The sequence below is a fragment of the Crotalus tigris genome, unplaced genomic scaffold (assembly GCF_016545835.1).
Source record: "Crotalus tigris isolate CLP2741 ecotype Arizona unplaced genomic scaffold, ASM1654583v1 scf7180000021533.416912, whole genome shotgun sequence".
NCBI classification, from domain to species: domain Eukaryota; kingdom Metazoa; phylum Chordata; class Lepidosauria; order Squamata; family Viperidae; genus Crotalus; species Crotalus tigris.
This window is the reverse complement of record NW_024098554.1, coordinates 92,129-110,433: the sequence shown is the minus strand read 5'-3', so window position 1 is coordinate 110,433 and position 18,305 is coordinate 92,129. Positions and strand designations below refer to the sequence as shown.

At 44.8% G+C, this 18,305-nt stretch overlaps 1 protein-coding gene across 3 annotated transcripts in view; it reads left to right on the top strand.

Moving 5' to 3' along the window:
• The window catches only part of RNLS (renalase, FAD dependent amine oxidase), a 210,082-nt gene that overhangs the window by 155,222 nt on the left and 36,555 nt on the right, over nucleotides 1–18,305 (top strand). For 2 of the 3 annotated variants that reach the window (XM_039318782.1, XM_039318781.1), the window contains exon 5: nucleotides 2,138–2,311. The exons of the other annotated variant lie outside the window; for it this stretch is intronic. In XM_039318782.1, the coding sequence (XP_039174716.1) occupies nucleotides 2,138–2,311 (174 nt within the window). The remainder of the gene's footprint in view (nucleotides 1–2,137; nucleotides 2,312–18,305) is intronic. 3 annotated transcript variants of the gene reach the window in all.

The following is an 18,305-nucleotide window of genomic DNA, read 5'->3' as shown; positions in this document are numbered from 1 at the left end:
AGATGTTTCAACCAAAACCCATGCAGTTCATCTTCACCTGGTGCTGACCAATTTTTGATTTTCTTTGCTCTTTTTTCTACCATTTTTGTTGTTATTACTAGTTCTTTCATTTCAACTTCTGTTTTATTTGCATCCACCTCTTTTAACCAAGCCGCATCCTTGTTGTATTTCTTTGGGTTATCCCATATCTGCTTCCAGAACTGCACTGTTTCTTCCTTGTCAGGTACTGACTGATTCCTTGCAGTTTCTCCATTGATGGATTGGTAGAAACGTTTCTGATTGGATTGAAATTGGAGGTTCTGCTTATAGTTTGCAATTCGAGCTTCATATCTACTGATTTTCCTGGCTATAGCTGTTATTTGTTGCTTTATTATTTCCAGTGCTTCCTTGATCTTCCTTGTTTCTAAGTGGTATTTCTTGATTAGGTATTCTTTGGTCTTCTTGTTCTTCAGCTTCTTTTCTTTCATCTGTTCTAGCTTGCTTGCATGTGATCTTAACTTGCTGATCTTATTTTCTAGTCTAACCTTCCATTTTTCTGGTGCACTGTTTGTTTGTTTTTCTTTTTTGTTGATTTTACATCCCAGGTATTCTGTTATAACTGCAGCTGTGCTGTACATTAATTGGTTTGTTTCTTGCAGTGAATTGGTGCTTATACTTGCTATTGCAGTATTTGCATCTTTTAATGCTTGTGCTAGCTGTTTCTTTGGAACAAGCTTCAATGCAGGCAGCCTTATTCTGTTGTTTTTGTGCTGTTCTAGATGCTCAATTATTCTTTGTTTCAATTCTTTTATTTCTTTAGTTAGAGGGTTTTGTTCTTCCTGAGGAAGAGGTGCCTGGTTTCCAAATGAGAACAGTTGTATATCTCTGCTGGATTCTTTCACTGCCAACTCCCCCTGGTTTGCCTCTACATTATTATTATTATTGTTATTGTTATTATTATTATTATTATTATTATTATTATTATTATTATTATTACATCCTCTTTTCCTGTTACTTTCTGGGAAGAGGCTAAGTGATATCCGAAGGAGAACATTCAAATTCAGCCACAGTTTCATTCCATATACAGCATTAACTTTGTGAACTCTCAAGTTTCCTCCTTCCGTTATATATTCAGGATGGACAGTATTTAATATTTATTTGTTATGTATATGTAGGGGTATGGGTGTGGGTCTGTACATATGTTCTATATGTTTAGGTGTGTGTCATGTATGTGTTTCACTTTGAGAGCAGGCAACTAAATTTCATTTTTGATGTGTGCCATTGTGCCCACAGTAAAAAAAAACTTAATTTATCTTATCGTATCCTATCCTGTCCTATCCTATCTTGTCCTATCCTATCCTATCCTATCCTATACTGGCAGAGTTCAATCTGACCCCTGGATGACTGTAATTGTACTGTTTATTTGTCATGTTTTATGTTGTTTTTATTGTTAACCGCCCAGAGTCCTACGGGAGTGGGGCGGTTTATAAATTTTAAAAATAAAATAAAATAAATAAATCATGGTAGTGTTTTCAAACTGAAAATGCTGGTGCAGTTTTATTTTGATTGTTTATGCATTCTGTGGTTGGGGGGTGATTGTTGCCACAGGAATAGGAGAACCTAGTAAAATTATCTCTCTGCTCCAGAATGTTAAGAAAATGGTCTTTCCCATAACCTCTACACATGCACATACTCTTGCAAATTGAGAATGCGGCTGAGAAAGTTGAAAGCTTTGGGGATGGAATGGGAGAACGATTTCTAAGTGGAAAACTTGATCTGTCACTAATTTTGTGAGCATTTACAGTAGGCTTTCACAACCTGGCATTTGACAATGTTTAGAAATTACAATTCACAGAATCCCCTGCCAGCACAGACTTAGCTATTTTGTGAGGTTCCTTAATCATCTTCTTTTAATAATGGCCACCTATAACCTTCTGTCTTTATTTCCTGCCTAGGAAATTCTCTGACACATATTTCTGCAGCCATAACAAAAGCCAGGTTGGTGGAGGGGAAAGTTCGTTAAACAATGTGAATGGCCTTTTCTTGAAACACAGAAGTGTTATTTTAGAAAAGGGATTAAGTAGATTAACTGTAGTATTATTTGCAGGTTTAGTGCTCCAAGAGAAAAATAATTGCCTCATTTTTGTTTCCTTCACAGTAATTAACAAACATTGGAGGCAGCAGCTGGAATCTGTGAGCTTTTCTTCTCGCTATGCTCTGGGCCTTTTCTATGAAGCTGGCACCCAGTTTGATGCCCCTTGGGCGGTACAATACATCTCAAATAATCCCTGCATATGCTTCATCTCCATTGATAATAAGAAGCGTGAAATAGGTCAGTGCTTCCATTACTCCTTTTAAACACAGTAAGAATGGAGGGTGTGGATCATGGCTGGAGAGAACTCTCTAATATTAATTTGGTCTGTACCTGCTGTACCTTCTGAATGCTTTTCAAAAGTAGCCCATGTGGAAATGTTACAGTAATTCAAATGGGAGATAAATTGGGCATGAGTTATTGCAGTTAGGTTCAAAAATGGGTGCAGTTGGTGAAGAAGATAGAATCTTTCTGACCACAGTTGTGATCTGCTCCAGGAAATCCCTAAGTTGCAGACCAACCCTGATTTGGGAATACAACACTGTTAAGAGCCAAACCATACTGATGATACTTGATTCCATCTCAACAAATGAGTCCTCCATGCATGTAGCTTTTGAAGAATAATGGGAATAGGGTCACCCCACAGAACAAAGATTTCCAGCCAGATTTCTCCCCCACCCCAACTGGCAAACTGAAGCTGACCCTTTTAGGAAACAGGAAAGCCATCAAAGAATGGTGCTCCCCTCCCCCATTACTAAACATCAGAGCCAGTTCAGAAGACTAGGTTAGCTGGTGGTAGTATTAAAAGCTGCTGAGAAGTCAAGGAGGAGTGGGAAGATTATGTTCTCCAGCACATGAGATGGAGAATCCATCAGTGGGTTTAGACTGTGTTCCTGCCCAATCAGATCAAGTCAGTCAAACTTGCCACGCCTGTCCTGGACTAGGGTGTCCCAGTCTCGACTTGATCGTGCCCAGGACAGACGTGCAAGTTTGGCTCATAGGCAGGTACACTTCCCATTGGTGGATTTTCCTTTTTTCCACAATCTTCTGAGCACCGCTGTAATCAGTGCTGTTTTCAGCCTGACTGTTCTCCAGAATAATCTTATCCTCACCTTCCCTGAGGAACGGAGGCTTCCGTTCCTTTTCCCTTCACAACAAGAGCTTTAAGCTGAGGGAGCTGTCTCCCCTTTGCAAGGAGGCTTACCTTCCCTTTTTCAGGCAGCACTGGGATCAGTGCTGCAGTTCATCTCCTTCTTAGTCTTCAAAGCTCGCTTTTCAGCTTTCCCTTCCTTTGAAGACTGGGGCTGCAGCTGTAGCTGCTGAACACGCGCATGAGTCAAAAATGGCCGCTTGAGGAAATGGCAAAGATTTCAGCTTTTTTAAAGGATCAATCACAAGAGAAGTTTTTTGTGGTATGGGAAAAATGGGTAGATTTTATACAACATAAGTTGGATATAAAAAAATATTATTTAGTTTTTCAATAACTCATATATAAATTTTAATATTTGATAGATTGTATTATTTTTTCTTTCCCTTTATATTTTTTATTATTATTTTATTTTCTTATATTTCCTTTCTTCTTTCTTTCTCTTTATTTTTTTTTCTTTTTAAGTATTTTTTTTCCTTTCTTTAATATTTATGTTTTTATATATATATATATTATTGTTAATTATTTTATTAGTTGTTTAAGTAATGTATTTAGACTTATCTATGGTTTATACTTTTTTTCTAAGAATTCAAGAAACTTTAATTAAGCCTATATTCAGCTCTGGGAAGGCTGAGGGAGGGAATGGGAGGGTTGGGGTGGGTTGGGGAGGGTTGTTTTTCTCTTGTAAAAATTTTAAAAATTTTCAATAAAAACAAAAATGGCCGCTTGAGGCCAGCGCACGTTCAGGCAGCCACTTCTGCTGCTTTCACAGTAATTTGAAGCCTTTTACCTACCAGAGCCTACGGCTGCAGCTCCAAAGCCAAACACGCGCGCAGGCTTAAAACAGCTCTTTGAAGTTACTGCACGTTCGGAAAGGGCCGTTTCTTCCGTCCCAGCCCTCTGCCTTCAATTTACAGCTTCTCCTCTTGTCAGTGACTGTGGCTGCAGTCCTGATGGCCGGACGCACGCGCAAGCCAAAAACAGCCGTTTGAGGCTAGCCCGCGTCCAAAAGGTTAAACAGACAGTTTTTTGACCAAATCAGAGGGTTCCAAGGGGAGAACTGGGGAAACAACGCAACTAGCCTCCCCTGTTAACAGACCCCCGATCGTAACTCCCTCGTGTGGCCACCATCTTGTGGCCTACACAAGGTCTAATTTACCTCAGCGGCCACCATTTTGAGGCCTGCACAGAACTGCCTTACTTCAGTGGCCACCATTTTGAGGCCTGTGCAGCATTCGTTCTTGTGTGCCTGGGATACTCACGGAGGGGGGAGAGGGATTTCTCCTCATTCCATCTCAGGCCTACAGGCCTACTAACCACCCCAGCAGGCTGTAAACAGGGCTTACTTTCTACTCAGTTGACTCTTCAGATTTAGGTAATCTAAAAAGCGCAGGCTTTAGAGCATGGCCACCACTTTGGGGAGGCATTCCTCTAGGACAGTGGTTCTCAACCTGTGGGTTGTGACCCCTTTGGGGGTCGAACAACCCTTTCACAGGGGTCGCCTAAGACCATCAGAAAACACATATTTCCAATGGTCTTAGGAACTAAGACACCGCTCCTCTATCCGTCTCCAGGCGTATGTACTTATGCGGACCATTCACACATGTATAGAGAGCAGCTACTGTGTAGAAAGCAGCGTAGACCCATTTTGGCCTCCCACTAGTCGTCCTCTCTTAGCCTTGGTGCTCTCGGACTCCATCCTCTTCTTTCCATCCCTTCAGTTCCGTCTCCATTTAGTGCTGAAGTTTAGCTCCTGCCCTGAAGCCAAGATGGACGCAACCATTGGCAAGCAGAGAAAGGAAGTCGCTGAGAGCAGCTCCTCCCACGTGACATGTGCGGAAGCAAAATGGACGAGTGATTGGAGCTGCTGTCTCTTCAATCCTCGATCATGAGCAAAAAGAATCAGGTTTCGTATGTGAAGCCGGCCGAACCCGCTTTGAGTCATTTCAAAGAGCAAATCGGCTATCAGGAGGAGCCCACTGTGGATACCAAGGTAACAGCATCAAACTCCCCCTCCTCTTTTTCCATTCCTTTGACCCATCCTTTCCTTAAAATCCATTCCCAGATACTTCATTCAGCACGAGGTGGAAAGTGGTAGCCGCCCCACCTATTCCCCACCAGGGCTGCGAGAGAGGGCTGGCAAGACTGGTGTCTGAATTTTCTGAGTCGGGACCACACCTGAAATACTGCATCCAATTTTGCTCATCACACTACAAAAAAGATGTTGAGACTTAGTTGCAGAATTTGGGTTTGGCTAGTCTAGAGAAAAGAAGGACTTGTGGGAGACAAAAGAGAGGCAAGCGGCGCAGATGTTTGCTTTCATTTCAACGACAAGCCTGTCCTCCTGCGATAACAGCCGTCGGTTTTGGTTTCCTGTTCCCGAATGGGCCAGACCCTGGGTGGCTTCTTAAGGCGCTCCCAGTTTCGTGTCTCCCCGGTGTGTTCATGCTGCCATGCAGCGCTGGGTCCTCCTGCCGGTTGCTGCGTTTAACCATGGACAAGCTGCTCTCTGCAAACCAAGCGGGCTGGTTTGAGCGCTCTTTCGTGGCCAAATCGGCAGGCGCGGAGGTAGACTTTTTCTCCCTGAGCAGCGCTGGCGGGCAGCCAGCCAACCGCGCACAGCCCCAGTGCTTTCTGCCTGCTCCAGGCAGATACTATTCCTTCAGCATCCCCATGGCGCCAATCCCACGGGAGCGTGTCCGGGCGGCCCAGCTGCAGAGCACTTTGCAGTGCTGACTTGAGCAGGTGCCTTGGGGCGCTCGGGGCAGAGTCCTGCCACTCCTCTCCTACAGCCCTGGCGGAACAGTGCTGGAAAAAGCTTCTTGATTCAGGACGAGCAGGGCCTGCGACACGGGCCTTTTTGAAAGAGCTCTTGGAAGTCCTTGTGGGAGACATGATATCAGTATTCCAGTATTTGATGGGCTGCCACAGAAGAGAGGGGCAATTTATTTTCCAAAGCAAGGAACATTCCATTTCCAACAACATATCTTTGTGAAACAGGGTTTTCCAGCTTGTTGGTTATCAAGTCTAAATACAGAAGTAGACTTGTTGTGGAAGATGGTCTTCATTGTGCTCTTGCAAAGACTGCCCTGAGAATTTCTGATCTGGTGAGAAAGAAGCAATCTCAACCTTTGCACTGATGTTGGCTTTTTACACATACTGTCGTAAAATGTAGCAATGTAGTTTACATTAAGACTGTTATATTATAGACTGTTACCCATGCTACACCATGCTTCAAGACAAAATTTCATTTATTTGTAATTAGAAATAAATATTTCACAATATATAATTACATATAATGCTTTAATGATGTTCAATTTGTAACAATGAAAATACATCCTGCATATCAGATATTTACATTACGATTCATAACAGCAGCAAAATTACAGTTATGATGCAGCAACGAAAATAATTTTATGGTTGGGGGTCACCACAACATGAGGAACTGTACTAAATGGTCGCGGCATTACGAAGGTTGAGAACCACTGCTCTAGGAGGTTGCACCCTTTTCCATTTCCTTTATCTTCTTGCCAGATTACTAAAACCTTAGAAAATACACATTCTCTTTACCTATCTCTCTTGAGATCTTGAGCCAGGTGTCTCCAGACCTGGTCACCTCAGTGCAGGCAGAGACTTCGCTGTCTCACCATCCCATCCGTCACGTAAGCTGCGTTTCCATCTCTCAACTGGCCAGGCAACACCACGCAGCCACATTCATGACCAGCCACTCAGCAGGATCGGTCTGGTGATCAGGGAGACCAGTACATCCCCTATTCTTTACTCAAAAAACCAGGGGTACCCTCTTGTGCACTGTGTTTATTCATACGAACCAGGGGTACCCTCTCGTGCACCTGTGTCTATTCATACAAACCAGGGGTACCCCCTCGTGCACCTGTGTTTATCCTGCCAAAATGGAGGACAATACAGTCCCTACGAGCAAGGATACCTTACCTTCCTCGGGCTGGAAATGGCACAGGTCCTCCAACCAAGAAGCCGCTGGCAGGATCTCGGCCAAGACCAAGGCCTTTTCGGGTGGGAAAACCTCCAAAATGGTGGAGAAGCAGGCCAGCAGGAGACACCAGGCCCTGGAGAAAGAATTCTCCAGAGCACAAAAGCAGGCCAGGGTTGAGGCCGAACAGGCCAGAGCCCCTCCCTTTGACTTACCCCTGGATCCCTCTACTTCTTTCCAGGAGGTCTGGTCACCTGGAGAACTTTTCACTCCTACTGTTGCGCCTGGTCTAGACCGCGATGTCTCTCAATCTTTGCCTCAGCGCCCGCTGTCTGAAGCCACCTTCATTCCCACGGCCGCTAGACTCAGGACAGCCGAACCAGCCAACTTTCCCTCCGAGGACCACCTCCAGATGCTAATTGGTCAGGTGGTAGAGCGAACTCTCAAGGCCAGGTCACAGGTACCCAGGGCTGAGTTGGTTAGTTCTCCACCGATCCCTCAATCAGCTACTGCAGCATATCACGCGCCTTCTTCCCCTTCTCAGTCCTCATATTCCAGGGCTTCATCCCCTCATGAGTACGATCCAGAGCTGGATGCCCCATCGGACGAGGATGATCCTTCCCCAGAACCACCATCCTTTGGTGGTCTGTTTAACCCGTCTCTTTTTCTTCCTCTGCTTCGCAAGGCCAGCTCCACAGCTCATATCAGGCCTGATCATTTGGCACCGGCAACTGCAACTGCACCAGACTCGGAGTTGGACCCGGTCTTCACCGAACCAGTAACAACCCAACACCATGTGCCCTGTCCACCCCTTTTTCTTAATGTGGTCCAGAAACAGTGAGCCTTCCCGGGCACCTTTCCCCTCCCCAGTGGGAAGGACAAAAAAACTTTTCAGCGTTGCCCAAGATTTGGCTGATGCGCTGGAGATGCCCATGGTGGACGAGCCCCTGGGTCCTCTTGTACCCCCCACTGCTATTTCAGGGGATATATCTGAGGCCCTGAAGGCAGAGGATCGCAGATGGGAACTGACGTTCCACAGAACCCATCAAGAGCAACCACCTCAGCATCCTTTTTTACTAGGGCTTCTCTCCTCTGGCTCCGACAGCTCCAGGCCAGGATTCCCTCGGAGGATATCCGCACACATCAGGACCTGAGCAAACTAGTAGCGGCCGCAAAATATGCTTCCGACGCAACCTTGCACGCAGCCAGGTTCTCTTCGAGGGCCTTGGTGTCCAACGTGACAGCGCATCGCATGCTCTGGTTAAAAAACTGGCATGCTGATTCAAAATCCAAATGGCGCTTGTCAGCAGCTCCATATCAGGAAGATAAACTGTTCTGGGAAGCCTTAGCACCTTACCTCACAGAAAATAAGGACAAGGTAAGGTGCTCAACCATCTCATAAAACGAACAGACAGATGGGCTAATTCTTACACCCAGAGACAGTCCTTCCAATCAGGAGCTAATCCTACCTATACCCAGCCCAACCGTCCCTTTCCTGCCAAGCAAGACAGGCCGCCTGACAGAACGTTTTCTAGACCCAGACAGCAATTTCGGGGCAAGTGGCCCTTTCAAGGGGGCGGTCGCCCATTCCGACAATCCAAGTGACTCTCGGCTCCTCCCATAGGGGGCAGATTGTCCCTCTTTGCCCACCAGTGGGAGGCCACCACCATGGACGCCTGAGTTCTGAACACCATACATCACGGCCTGTCCCTGGAATTTGTCTCCAGCCTCCCGGGACGTTTCATATCTTGTCCCCAATTAGGAAATCTCACAAAGAAAAGCCTAATGCAAGAGACCATTCGTCACCTCTTGAACATAAGGGCCATAGAACCGATGCCGCTGGGTCAGAGAGGTCGGGGATTTTACTCCATCTTCTTCATCATCCCCAAGGCCTCGGGATAGAGAGCTATCCTAGACCTAAAAGGGTTGAACTATCATCTTGCATACAGAAAATTCAAGATGCAAATGCTCCACTCCATATTGGGAAGCGTAAGAAAGGGAGACTTTCTGACATCCATCGACCTCACAGAAGCGTATCTCCACATCCCCATCTCTCTCAACCACCGCCGGTGTCTACGGTTTGCCAACAGGGGTTGCCATTACCAATACAGGGCACTCCCATTTGGCCTGTCCTCAGCTCTGAGAATCTTTACCAAGATCCTGGCGGTTCTGGCCGCTCACCTAAGACTGGTGCCTGTCCGAGTCCAGTGTTACCTGGACAACATTCTAATCCAGTCATTGTCGATCCAGGCCATTCAGTCGGATCACGGGCTGGTACTCCAGAATCACGGGTTCTCGGTAAATTTCGGGAAGAGCCATACGGTTCCTATGACCAGGCTGTTACACCTTGAGGCTATGGTAGAATGCCAGGTCTATCTCTCCCAGGAACGCCGGGACAGCATCCGGGAGTTAGTCCTCCAAATATACAGAGATCGAATAGTGACGTTGGCCAGCCTCTCCCAATTACTAGGGAAAATGATTTCAGCCATAGCAATCGTCCCCTGGGTCAGGCTTCATTCCAGGAACCTCCAGTGGTTCCTACTCCCCTTCCAAAGGCTGGGCACCAGCTCCTCCAATCAAAGGGTAAGAGTCACTCATCACATCTTGCGGTCTCTCAAGTGGTGGCTCTCTCCAGCCATGGCCAGAGGGTCCTCCTTCAAGGATCCCAACCGACTCACCCTCATGACCGACGCCAGTCTGTTCGGTTGGGGAGTGCACCTTTTGTCGCAGTGGGCTCAAGGCCGATGATCCCGCTCAGACCTCCGGCACAATATCAACTGGTTGGAGCTCAGAGCAATACGTCTGGCACTCCATCACTTCTGCGACAAGGTCGCAAGGCATCATGTGTTAATCCTCACGGACAATGTGGTGGCAAAAGCCCACGTGCAGGGGGGTATCTGATCCCGTGCCCTCATGACCGAGGCCCAATTGCTGGGCTCCTGGGCAGAGACCAACCTTGCCTCCATCAAGGCTGACCACATATCAGGGGAGGCGAACAGACAAGCAGACGTCCTGAGCAGGTCGACAGTGGACCACTCAGAATGGCGTCTGCAACCGGACATCTTCAGGGAGATCACCAACCGCTTCGACTTGCTGATAATAGACCTCTTTGCCTCTCCGACAAACACTCATTTACCAAGGTTGTTCTCCCACTTTCCATCTCTAGGAGCAGAAAGGATAGATGCTCTCCTGAGCCCGTGGCCGGAAGGACTGCTTTACGCCTTCCCTCCTCTCCCCCTTATTCCGGCAGTTGTCCACAAGCTCCTTCAGGAGAGGGTGGAGATTCTTCTGGTGGCCCCGTACTGGCCGCGGAGACCATGGTTCGCCGACCTCGTGAACCTCTCCATAGTGCCCCCGTGGAGGATCCCTCCGGATCAGGTCTCGCTCAGCCAGGGGACCCTGCATCACCTGGATCCTCAATGGCTCCAATTAGCTGCCTGGCACTTGAGCGCAGGATCTTATCCCAGGAGTCCTGCTCGCTAGGATTCATTTCCATGATCCAGGCCTCTCGACGGCCCGCTACCAACTGTATCTATGAGGCCACGTGGAAGAATTTCTGCTTGTGGTGCACAAACCATCACTTGACTATATCGGACTTGACGATCCCAAGGATCTTAGACTACCTTCTGGAGGGTCTGGAGAGGGGCTTAGCTCCGAACACGATACACAGACAAGTCGCTGCTCTCTCCACTCTACTTACCTGTGACACCGCGGTATCCCTTGGTCAACACCCATTGATTCGCTCGTTCATCAAGGGTGCCACAAACACTAAGCCCCTTGTGGTACATAGGTATCCATCTTGGGAACTGCCGCAGGTTCTTCAGGCACTCACCAGGCTGCCTTTTGAGCCTCTCGGGACGTGTGATTTGCGTTTCCTATCTCACAAGGTCGCGTTCCTGGTGGCAATCACTTCTGCTTGGCGGATATCTGAGCTAACAGCACTTTCCACCAGGGATGACTTATGCATCTTTCACCAGGACCAAGAGGTCCTTCGTTTAGACCCTATCTTTATCCCTATGGTCAACTCCTTATTCCACAGAGCTCAGGAAATCATGCTTCCAGATTTCTGCCCTAATCCATCTCATGATCTGAAGAACAGCAATGGCACCTTCTGGACGTTCGTCGAGCACTCCGTTGTTACATCAAATGGATGGCCACCTTTTGCAACTCCGAGGCCCTCTCCGTCTCCTTTCACCCTTCTTCCAAGGGTCAGAAGTTTTCTTCCTCCACGATTGGCAGGTGGATCAGGGCGTGCATTGCGAGGGCATACCAGCCCAATTCATTGCCGGTTCCACAACGTGTTACGGCCCATTCAACACGTAGTGTGGCTACGTCTGTGGCTTGGGCTACTCAGGCGTCCATCGAGGACGTTTGTAGGGCAGCTACGCGGTCTTCACCATTGCCCTTTATATGACACTATAAACTAGACAGGTTCGCCTCGGCGGAGGCCTCCTTTGGCAGGAAAGTTCTCCAACATGTCATATCTTGAGGTGTCACATCGGACTGGCTTGCTCCCCTCCCACAGGGACAGTAGGCTTTGATATGACCCATTGGTGGATTCTCCATCTCCTGTGCTGGAGAAGGGGCGTTATCTTACCTGAACACCTTTTCTCAGCACGGAGATGGAGAATCCACTCCCGCCCAAGCAGGTTATTTAGGCCTAGGGTGAAATTAATGAGCCAACACGTCTTGCTGTCAGTCAATGGCTTCACCCACGTCGAGACTGGGACACCCTAGTCCAGGACTGGCAAGTTTGGCTGACTTGATCTGATTGGGCAGGAACAGAGTCTAAACCCATTGTGGATTCTCCAGCTCCGTGCTGAGAAAAGGTGTTCAGGTAAGACAGTGCCCCTTCTCCCAGTGTCAATCTTTCCAAGGCTTATTTACATGTGCAACTACTGCAGTTTCCATGCAGAGCCCAGCCCAACTGTCTCTGGCCCAGATAATCTGCTTTTTCTAGGGTCCTATGAAGTTGCAGGGCTATCTCATTTGTTACTACATTTTCCAAAACAGGGAGGTTAGAAACAGGTCTAAATTTGTCCAAAACAGTTAGATTGAGCAAAGGCTTTCATAAGCAGGAGTTATACCATGCTTTCAGAAATAGGTAGATCCCTCTTGACCAAATAAGTGTTAATTACTCTTTTTTTAAAAAGGAACAGTTCTGTTGCACCAAAAGAATCACAACTCCAACATAGAAAGTGTTCAGGATTCAGATTGGAATTCAGATTGACCGTTCCACATATCTGTAGGATTTATTTAGACACAAATCTTAAAGGAATAACATTTGTTTGGCTCTGTGTGTCCAGAATTACACATTTTGTCACGCATACCATGAAAACACCAGCCCAGATGCAAATACCAGTACTTGAACATCCATATAGATGTTAAGCTTTTATCAGGCCATTCTCCTTCTGTCTCCATTTAATCTGGAGAAGGGATAGAAAGTGTTTAGATATCTTGCTCCAAAACACCCCAAGAATCTATCAGCGTTGCTAAACATGTATACGCCATACAAGCCCATACCACTGCATTACAGAGAAGAATAAAGGCAGTTGACAAAATAAAAACGAATAACAAAGGTATAAAGGGAGCTGGTATTTCAGATTTTGTAGACAGTAGATGGAGGATTCAATAACTAATTATTTAATCATAATGATCTCCCTAAGTGGAATGTAGGGCAGCTTGCTAGCTATACCAGTGTAATGCCATCCTGGAGACCCAGATTCAAATTTATCTCTCCAAACCACAGCAACTCATTGATAATGTAGCCTCCTCTGCCTCACAAAATGACTATTGATGTAGAATAGAGTGGTATATGAGCTCCCAAAGGCAGGATGTAAATCTAACAGACAAGTAAAGATTGATTTCAGCCTCTCTGACTTGCTTCATGTACAACATGAGTTTATGATAATAATTTCATAATCTGAGTTAAAATGTCCTGTTGGCTCTATTAAGGTTTTCAAAATCTTCCCTAATAGAAACAGCGATTAGTTTTTTAGCAGGCAAAATATATGATATTTTCTCCAAGATAATTGTATTTTCTCCCTATTCTAGTTTCAGTTCTGCAGCCTATTTAAAGAATGTTTGAAAGAGCAAAGTATTCACATAATTTTAAATGACTCAAACTGGGCTGCAAAATTAAATATTTTGTTTATTCATTTACTTATTTGCTAGATTTATCTTTCCTCCAGGAGAATATGCAAGTGTACTTAGCTTTCTTCCTCTGTCTGAGGTAGGTTGGCTGAGAGAGTGACTGGCCCAAAATCACCTACTCTGAGTTTAATAGATGAAAGTAGACTCAAACCTGGGTCTCCTCCGGCATAGTCCAGCACTTAAGCACTATCACACTTTCATTTGCCTGCTTTATTAAAAAATATGCTAGCTCAATTCTGTGGAATTAACAAAGGTAAGAAATGCCCTTGAGTATAAATTGCTGTTGCAGCAGCAATTGGCACAAATAAGGCCAGAATAAGAACCATGTTTGTTTGAAACTCTGCCAGTTAAAGGCACATGAACAGCCATCTGCTAGGAACGGCTGCTCTTCTCCTTCCTGTTTCACCCTGGGCCCTGTAACTGCAACATCTTTTAGTAAATGCAGCTGTTGCCTGGGTCCTATTTGAGAATTCATTGGAACTGCTATTTATCAGAGACACAGAAGGTCACAATCTGGATCTTGACCTAAATCCTACATCGAACAAAGAGCAACTAAGCATGAGGAAGATAGGACTGAGAGGCTTTCAATTATTACAGTTTCAGAGGGGGATATTTTTTGTAGTAGTCCTTTTTTGTAGAAGATTTTTCTCTTTCCTGGCTGCCATTTCCATTCTCAGCTGTCCCTTAATTAAAAGATAATTTTCCAAAATTTCCCTTAGAAAAGGTACAAGTTGAATGAGCCGAGGTGGCGCAGCAGTTAGAGTGCAGTACTGCAGGCCACTTTAGCTGACTGTGTTCAGCAGGTCAGCGGTTCAAATCTCACCGGCTCAAGGTTGACTCAGCCTTCCATCCTTCCGGGTAGGTAAAATGAGGACCCAGATTGTTGGGGGCAATGTAAATATATATATACATTGCTTACTGGTGTACACCGCTTAGAGAGTGCTTGCACTTAAAGCGGTATATAAGTCTCATAAATAAATAAATAAATAAATAAAGTTGTTTCATGCTATTGTATTACTAAAGCTGCCATCCTTTTTGAGTTTACTGGAAGAATGAGCCATTGGACTCATTGGGGCTTCTATTAAGCATATGTAATAGGACTATGTTGTGCAAAGGTTTGTTCTTCTAATCCTGTTTTCAACTCAATCAGCAGCTAAAAATCTCTATTCCCTTTATAGTACACGGGTACAAGGCAATTTGTGGGTGGAATTATATAAGGAATGACAGTCTCTTCTGTGTGCACCTCCATCAAAGTCAGTCTTGATTTTGTTTATTTTGAAGGTAAAAATGTCTCCCTTTAGTGAAATTCCCAAAACATCTTTAGCTTTGATTTCACTGATGATTTTCATTACTTCCAGGTCTTGTTCTGTTCTCTGATTGAACTACAATGCGTATTTATGCTGTTGAGAAGATACTTGGCTTCCCATTTATTTTGCTCTGTGCTTAGCACCAAATCTTACATTCTGGGCTTATTTTCATATTAAATATGCATAAAACTGTAACACAGTATGTTATGGCACTTAATTTTATTTCCTTTTTTTTACTAGACATATATGAAACAATCCTTTTTTACAGTAGATTAATTGAGATAATTTTTGTTTAGACCTTTGTCTTTCATATAATTCTCATTTTAACAGTCAGGATATGTCAGGAATAGCTCATCTTCTTTATTTGTTGTTTATTTAAAACATCTTTATACATCCCATCTTTATACAAATTCTGGGTAGTTCCCTCTTGTTTTTCCTGGACTTTTTCTACCCAATATATAGCCTTTTGCTATTCCTAAAGCTTGTAAAATATTATTGAAACTGAATTTGAAAGTATGAATGTTAAGAGGAAGATATAAAAAGATGCATTAGAATTTATTGATTTTAGAAATATTTATAAGGAAAAGTTTAAAAATTTAATATTAAAATGGATGTTAAAAAAACCCAAGCTCCCAGTAAGCCTGATCATTCTAGGTTGTATTTTTTTATCGTTATATCAGAATCTTTCTAATAACAGTGACACTAGCTCCATTGTTTCTTTATATCTACATATTAGATTCGACCAACTGCTCCTGATGGGTTAAAAGAGAGCTAGGATGTACCAAAGCATACATAACACAGATTTATAAAATGGGGGTTGGGAGAGAGGGTAGAAATATTTGTTGGCAGTGATTTGTCTAAGAAAACCATCTTACTCCCTGGGAGTGAATTATATAGCTGCTGTAAGACTTAAAGATCTCCTGAAGACAAGCAAGTGCAGATAGAATAGAATAGAGCTGGAAGGGACCTTGGAGGTCATCTAGTCCAGCCCCCTTCTCAGGCAGGAGACCCTATATACCATTTCAGACAAATGGCTGTCCAGTCTCTTCTTAAAAACTTCCAGTGTTGGTGCATTCACCGCTTCTGGAGGCAGGTTATTCCGCTGGTTAATTGTTCTAACAGGAACTTTCTCCTTAGTTACAGATTGCTTCTCTCTTTGGTTCATTTCCATCCATTGCTTCTTTTTCTTCCAGGTTCTTTGGAGAATAGCTTGACCCTCTCTTCTTTGGGGCAACCCCTGAGATAAACACCTGAAATTAAATAAATAAATAAATAAATAATAGTAAGATTGGAAGGGACCTTGGAGGTCATCTAGTCCAAACCCCTGCTCAGGCAGGAAACCCTATACCATGTCAGACAAATGGCTGTCCAGTCTCTTCTTAAAAACCTCCAGTGTTGGAGCATTCACTGCTTCTGGAGGCAGGTTGTTCCACTGATTAATTGTTCTAACTGTCAGGAAGTTTCTCCTTACTTCTAGGTTGCTTCTCTCCTTGCTTAGTTTCCACCTGTTGCTTCTTGTCCTGCCTTCAGGCACCCTGGAAAACAGCTTGACACCCTCTTCTTTGTGGCAGCCCCTGAGATATTGGAACACTGCTATCATGTCCCCCCTCGTTCTTCTTTTCATTAAACTAGACATACCCAATTCCAGCAACCGTTCCTTATATGCTTTAGTCCCCTAATCATCTTTGTTGCTTTTCTCTGTACTCTTTCTAGACTCAACATGTTTTTTACATCTTGGTGACCAAAACTGGATGCAGTATTCCAAGTGTGGCCCTACCAAGGCATTGTAAAGTGGTATTAACACTTCACGTGATCTTGATTCTATCCCTCTTTAATGCAGCCTAGCACTGTGTTGGCCTTTTTGGCAGCTGCAGCACACTGCTGGCTCATATTTAGGTGATTGTCCACTAGGACTCCGAGGTCCCTCTCACAATTACTACTATTGAGCAAGGTACCCCCTATACTATACCTGTGCATTTGGTTTTTCTTGCCTAAATGTAGAGCCTTGCTTTTTTCACCATTGAATTTCATTTTGTTAGATAGCACCCAGTGTTAGGGTCTGTCCAGATCCTTCTGTATCTTAATCCTGTCTTCTGGAGTGTTGGCTATTCCTGCTAGCTTGGTGTCATCTGCAAATCGGATGAGTTCCCCATCTATCCCCTCGTCCAAATCATTGATATAGATGTTGAAGAGCACTGGGCCCAGAACAGGGCCCTGGGGCACCCCACTACACACTTCCCTCCATGTAGATGCGGTTCCATTGAGGACCACATGCTAAGTACGGCCGGTCAGCCAGCTACGGATTTATCCGGTGGTGGTGCTTTCTACCCCACATTTTTCTATCTTGTCAAGTAGTAGGTTGTGATCTACTTTATCAAATTCCTTACTGAAGTCCAAGTAAATTATGTCCACAGCATTCCTCTGATCCATTAATTTTGTCACTTCGTCAAAGAATGCAATAAGATTTGTCTGGCATGATCTATTTTTGACAAACACATGTTGGCTTTTAGTAATGACTTTGTTTGCCTCTAGGTGTTCATTGATTCAATTATCTTTTCCAGGATCTTCCCAGGTATTGAAGTCAGGCTGATAGATCTGTAATTTCCTGGGTCCATTTTTTTCCCTTTTTTGTAGATGGGAACTACATCAGCTCTTCTCCAGCATGATGAATGTAGAATCCACCGGATGGGTTATTTCAGCCTTCCTGCTCAGATAGACTAGGTCAGAACTTTGGCCACGCCTCCCTCAGGGTGTGTCTTCCCAGTTTTGACTTAGTCTCAGGCTCAGGCAGGGTGCAGTTTTTTTGGCTCCTTAGCTAGGCTAGGTTAATTTCCTTTCTAATTGAATTTTAATTGACTTTAAAATTATTAGGTTATATTTAAATTGTATTGCTCTTCATTTGGAACTAAATTCAAAAAAAATTGAAGTCGAATCAGGCCTTCTGGCCTCAAGCCCAACAGGTTCCTGTGGAGAAGGCTGCAGGCCGTTTATCAAATAGGGGCTTTTCAGCTCCCAATCGGGAATCAGCGGACCAACGGACCAGCCGGCTAGCTGGTTTTCGGAGATCGGAGTCTTCAGAGACTCAGACAACTCAGAGGCTTCCCCCTTGGCTTTGTCGGCACGAGGCTTTCCTGGACTTCAGAATTTGCATTGCAGTGGAGGCAGCACGCCTAACAGCAAGTGCTTTCAGGGGGAATTGCTTTGATCAGATTAACTGGCTTAAAGTTTGTTTTCTGGCAGGGGGTTTCGAATCCCTTCCATTCCCCTATTTTGGGTGCTTGTTTTTCCTTGGGAGGCACTATACAAGGTGGCCGCCATTTTAACCGCGTGGTCTGCAGACGGCCACCATATTGAATGGGTCATCAACAACAGCCACCATTTTGAGTGTGTCTCTTAGGCAGTCGCCATTTTGAGTGTGTCTCTTAGGCAGCTGCCATTTTGAGTGTGTCTCTTAGGCAGTCGCCATTTTGAGTGTGTCTCTAAGCATGGAAGCCATTTTGAGGGACCTCGTGTTCCTCACAAGAGTATTGAGGCTTGCTTCTTTTATTGCTACAGGTCTGCATTGTCAGTCCTTTCACCAGGGGGCAAGTTTTCAGTGTCATCAGACACAGAGTTGATTCCTGATCTGTATCAGGTGTTATTATTCTAACTACTCATTGTACTCTAGTACATGTCCTC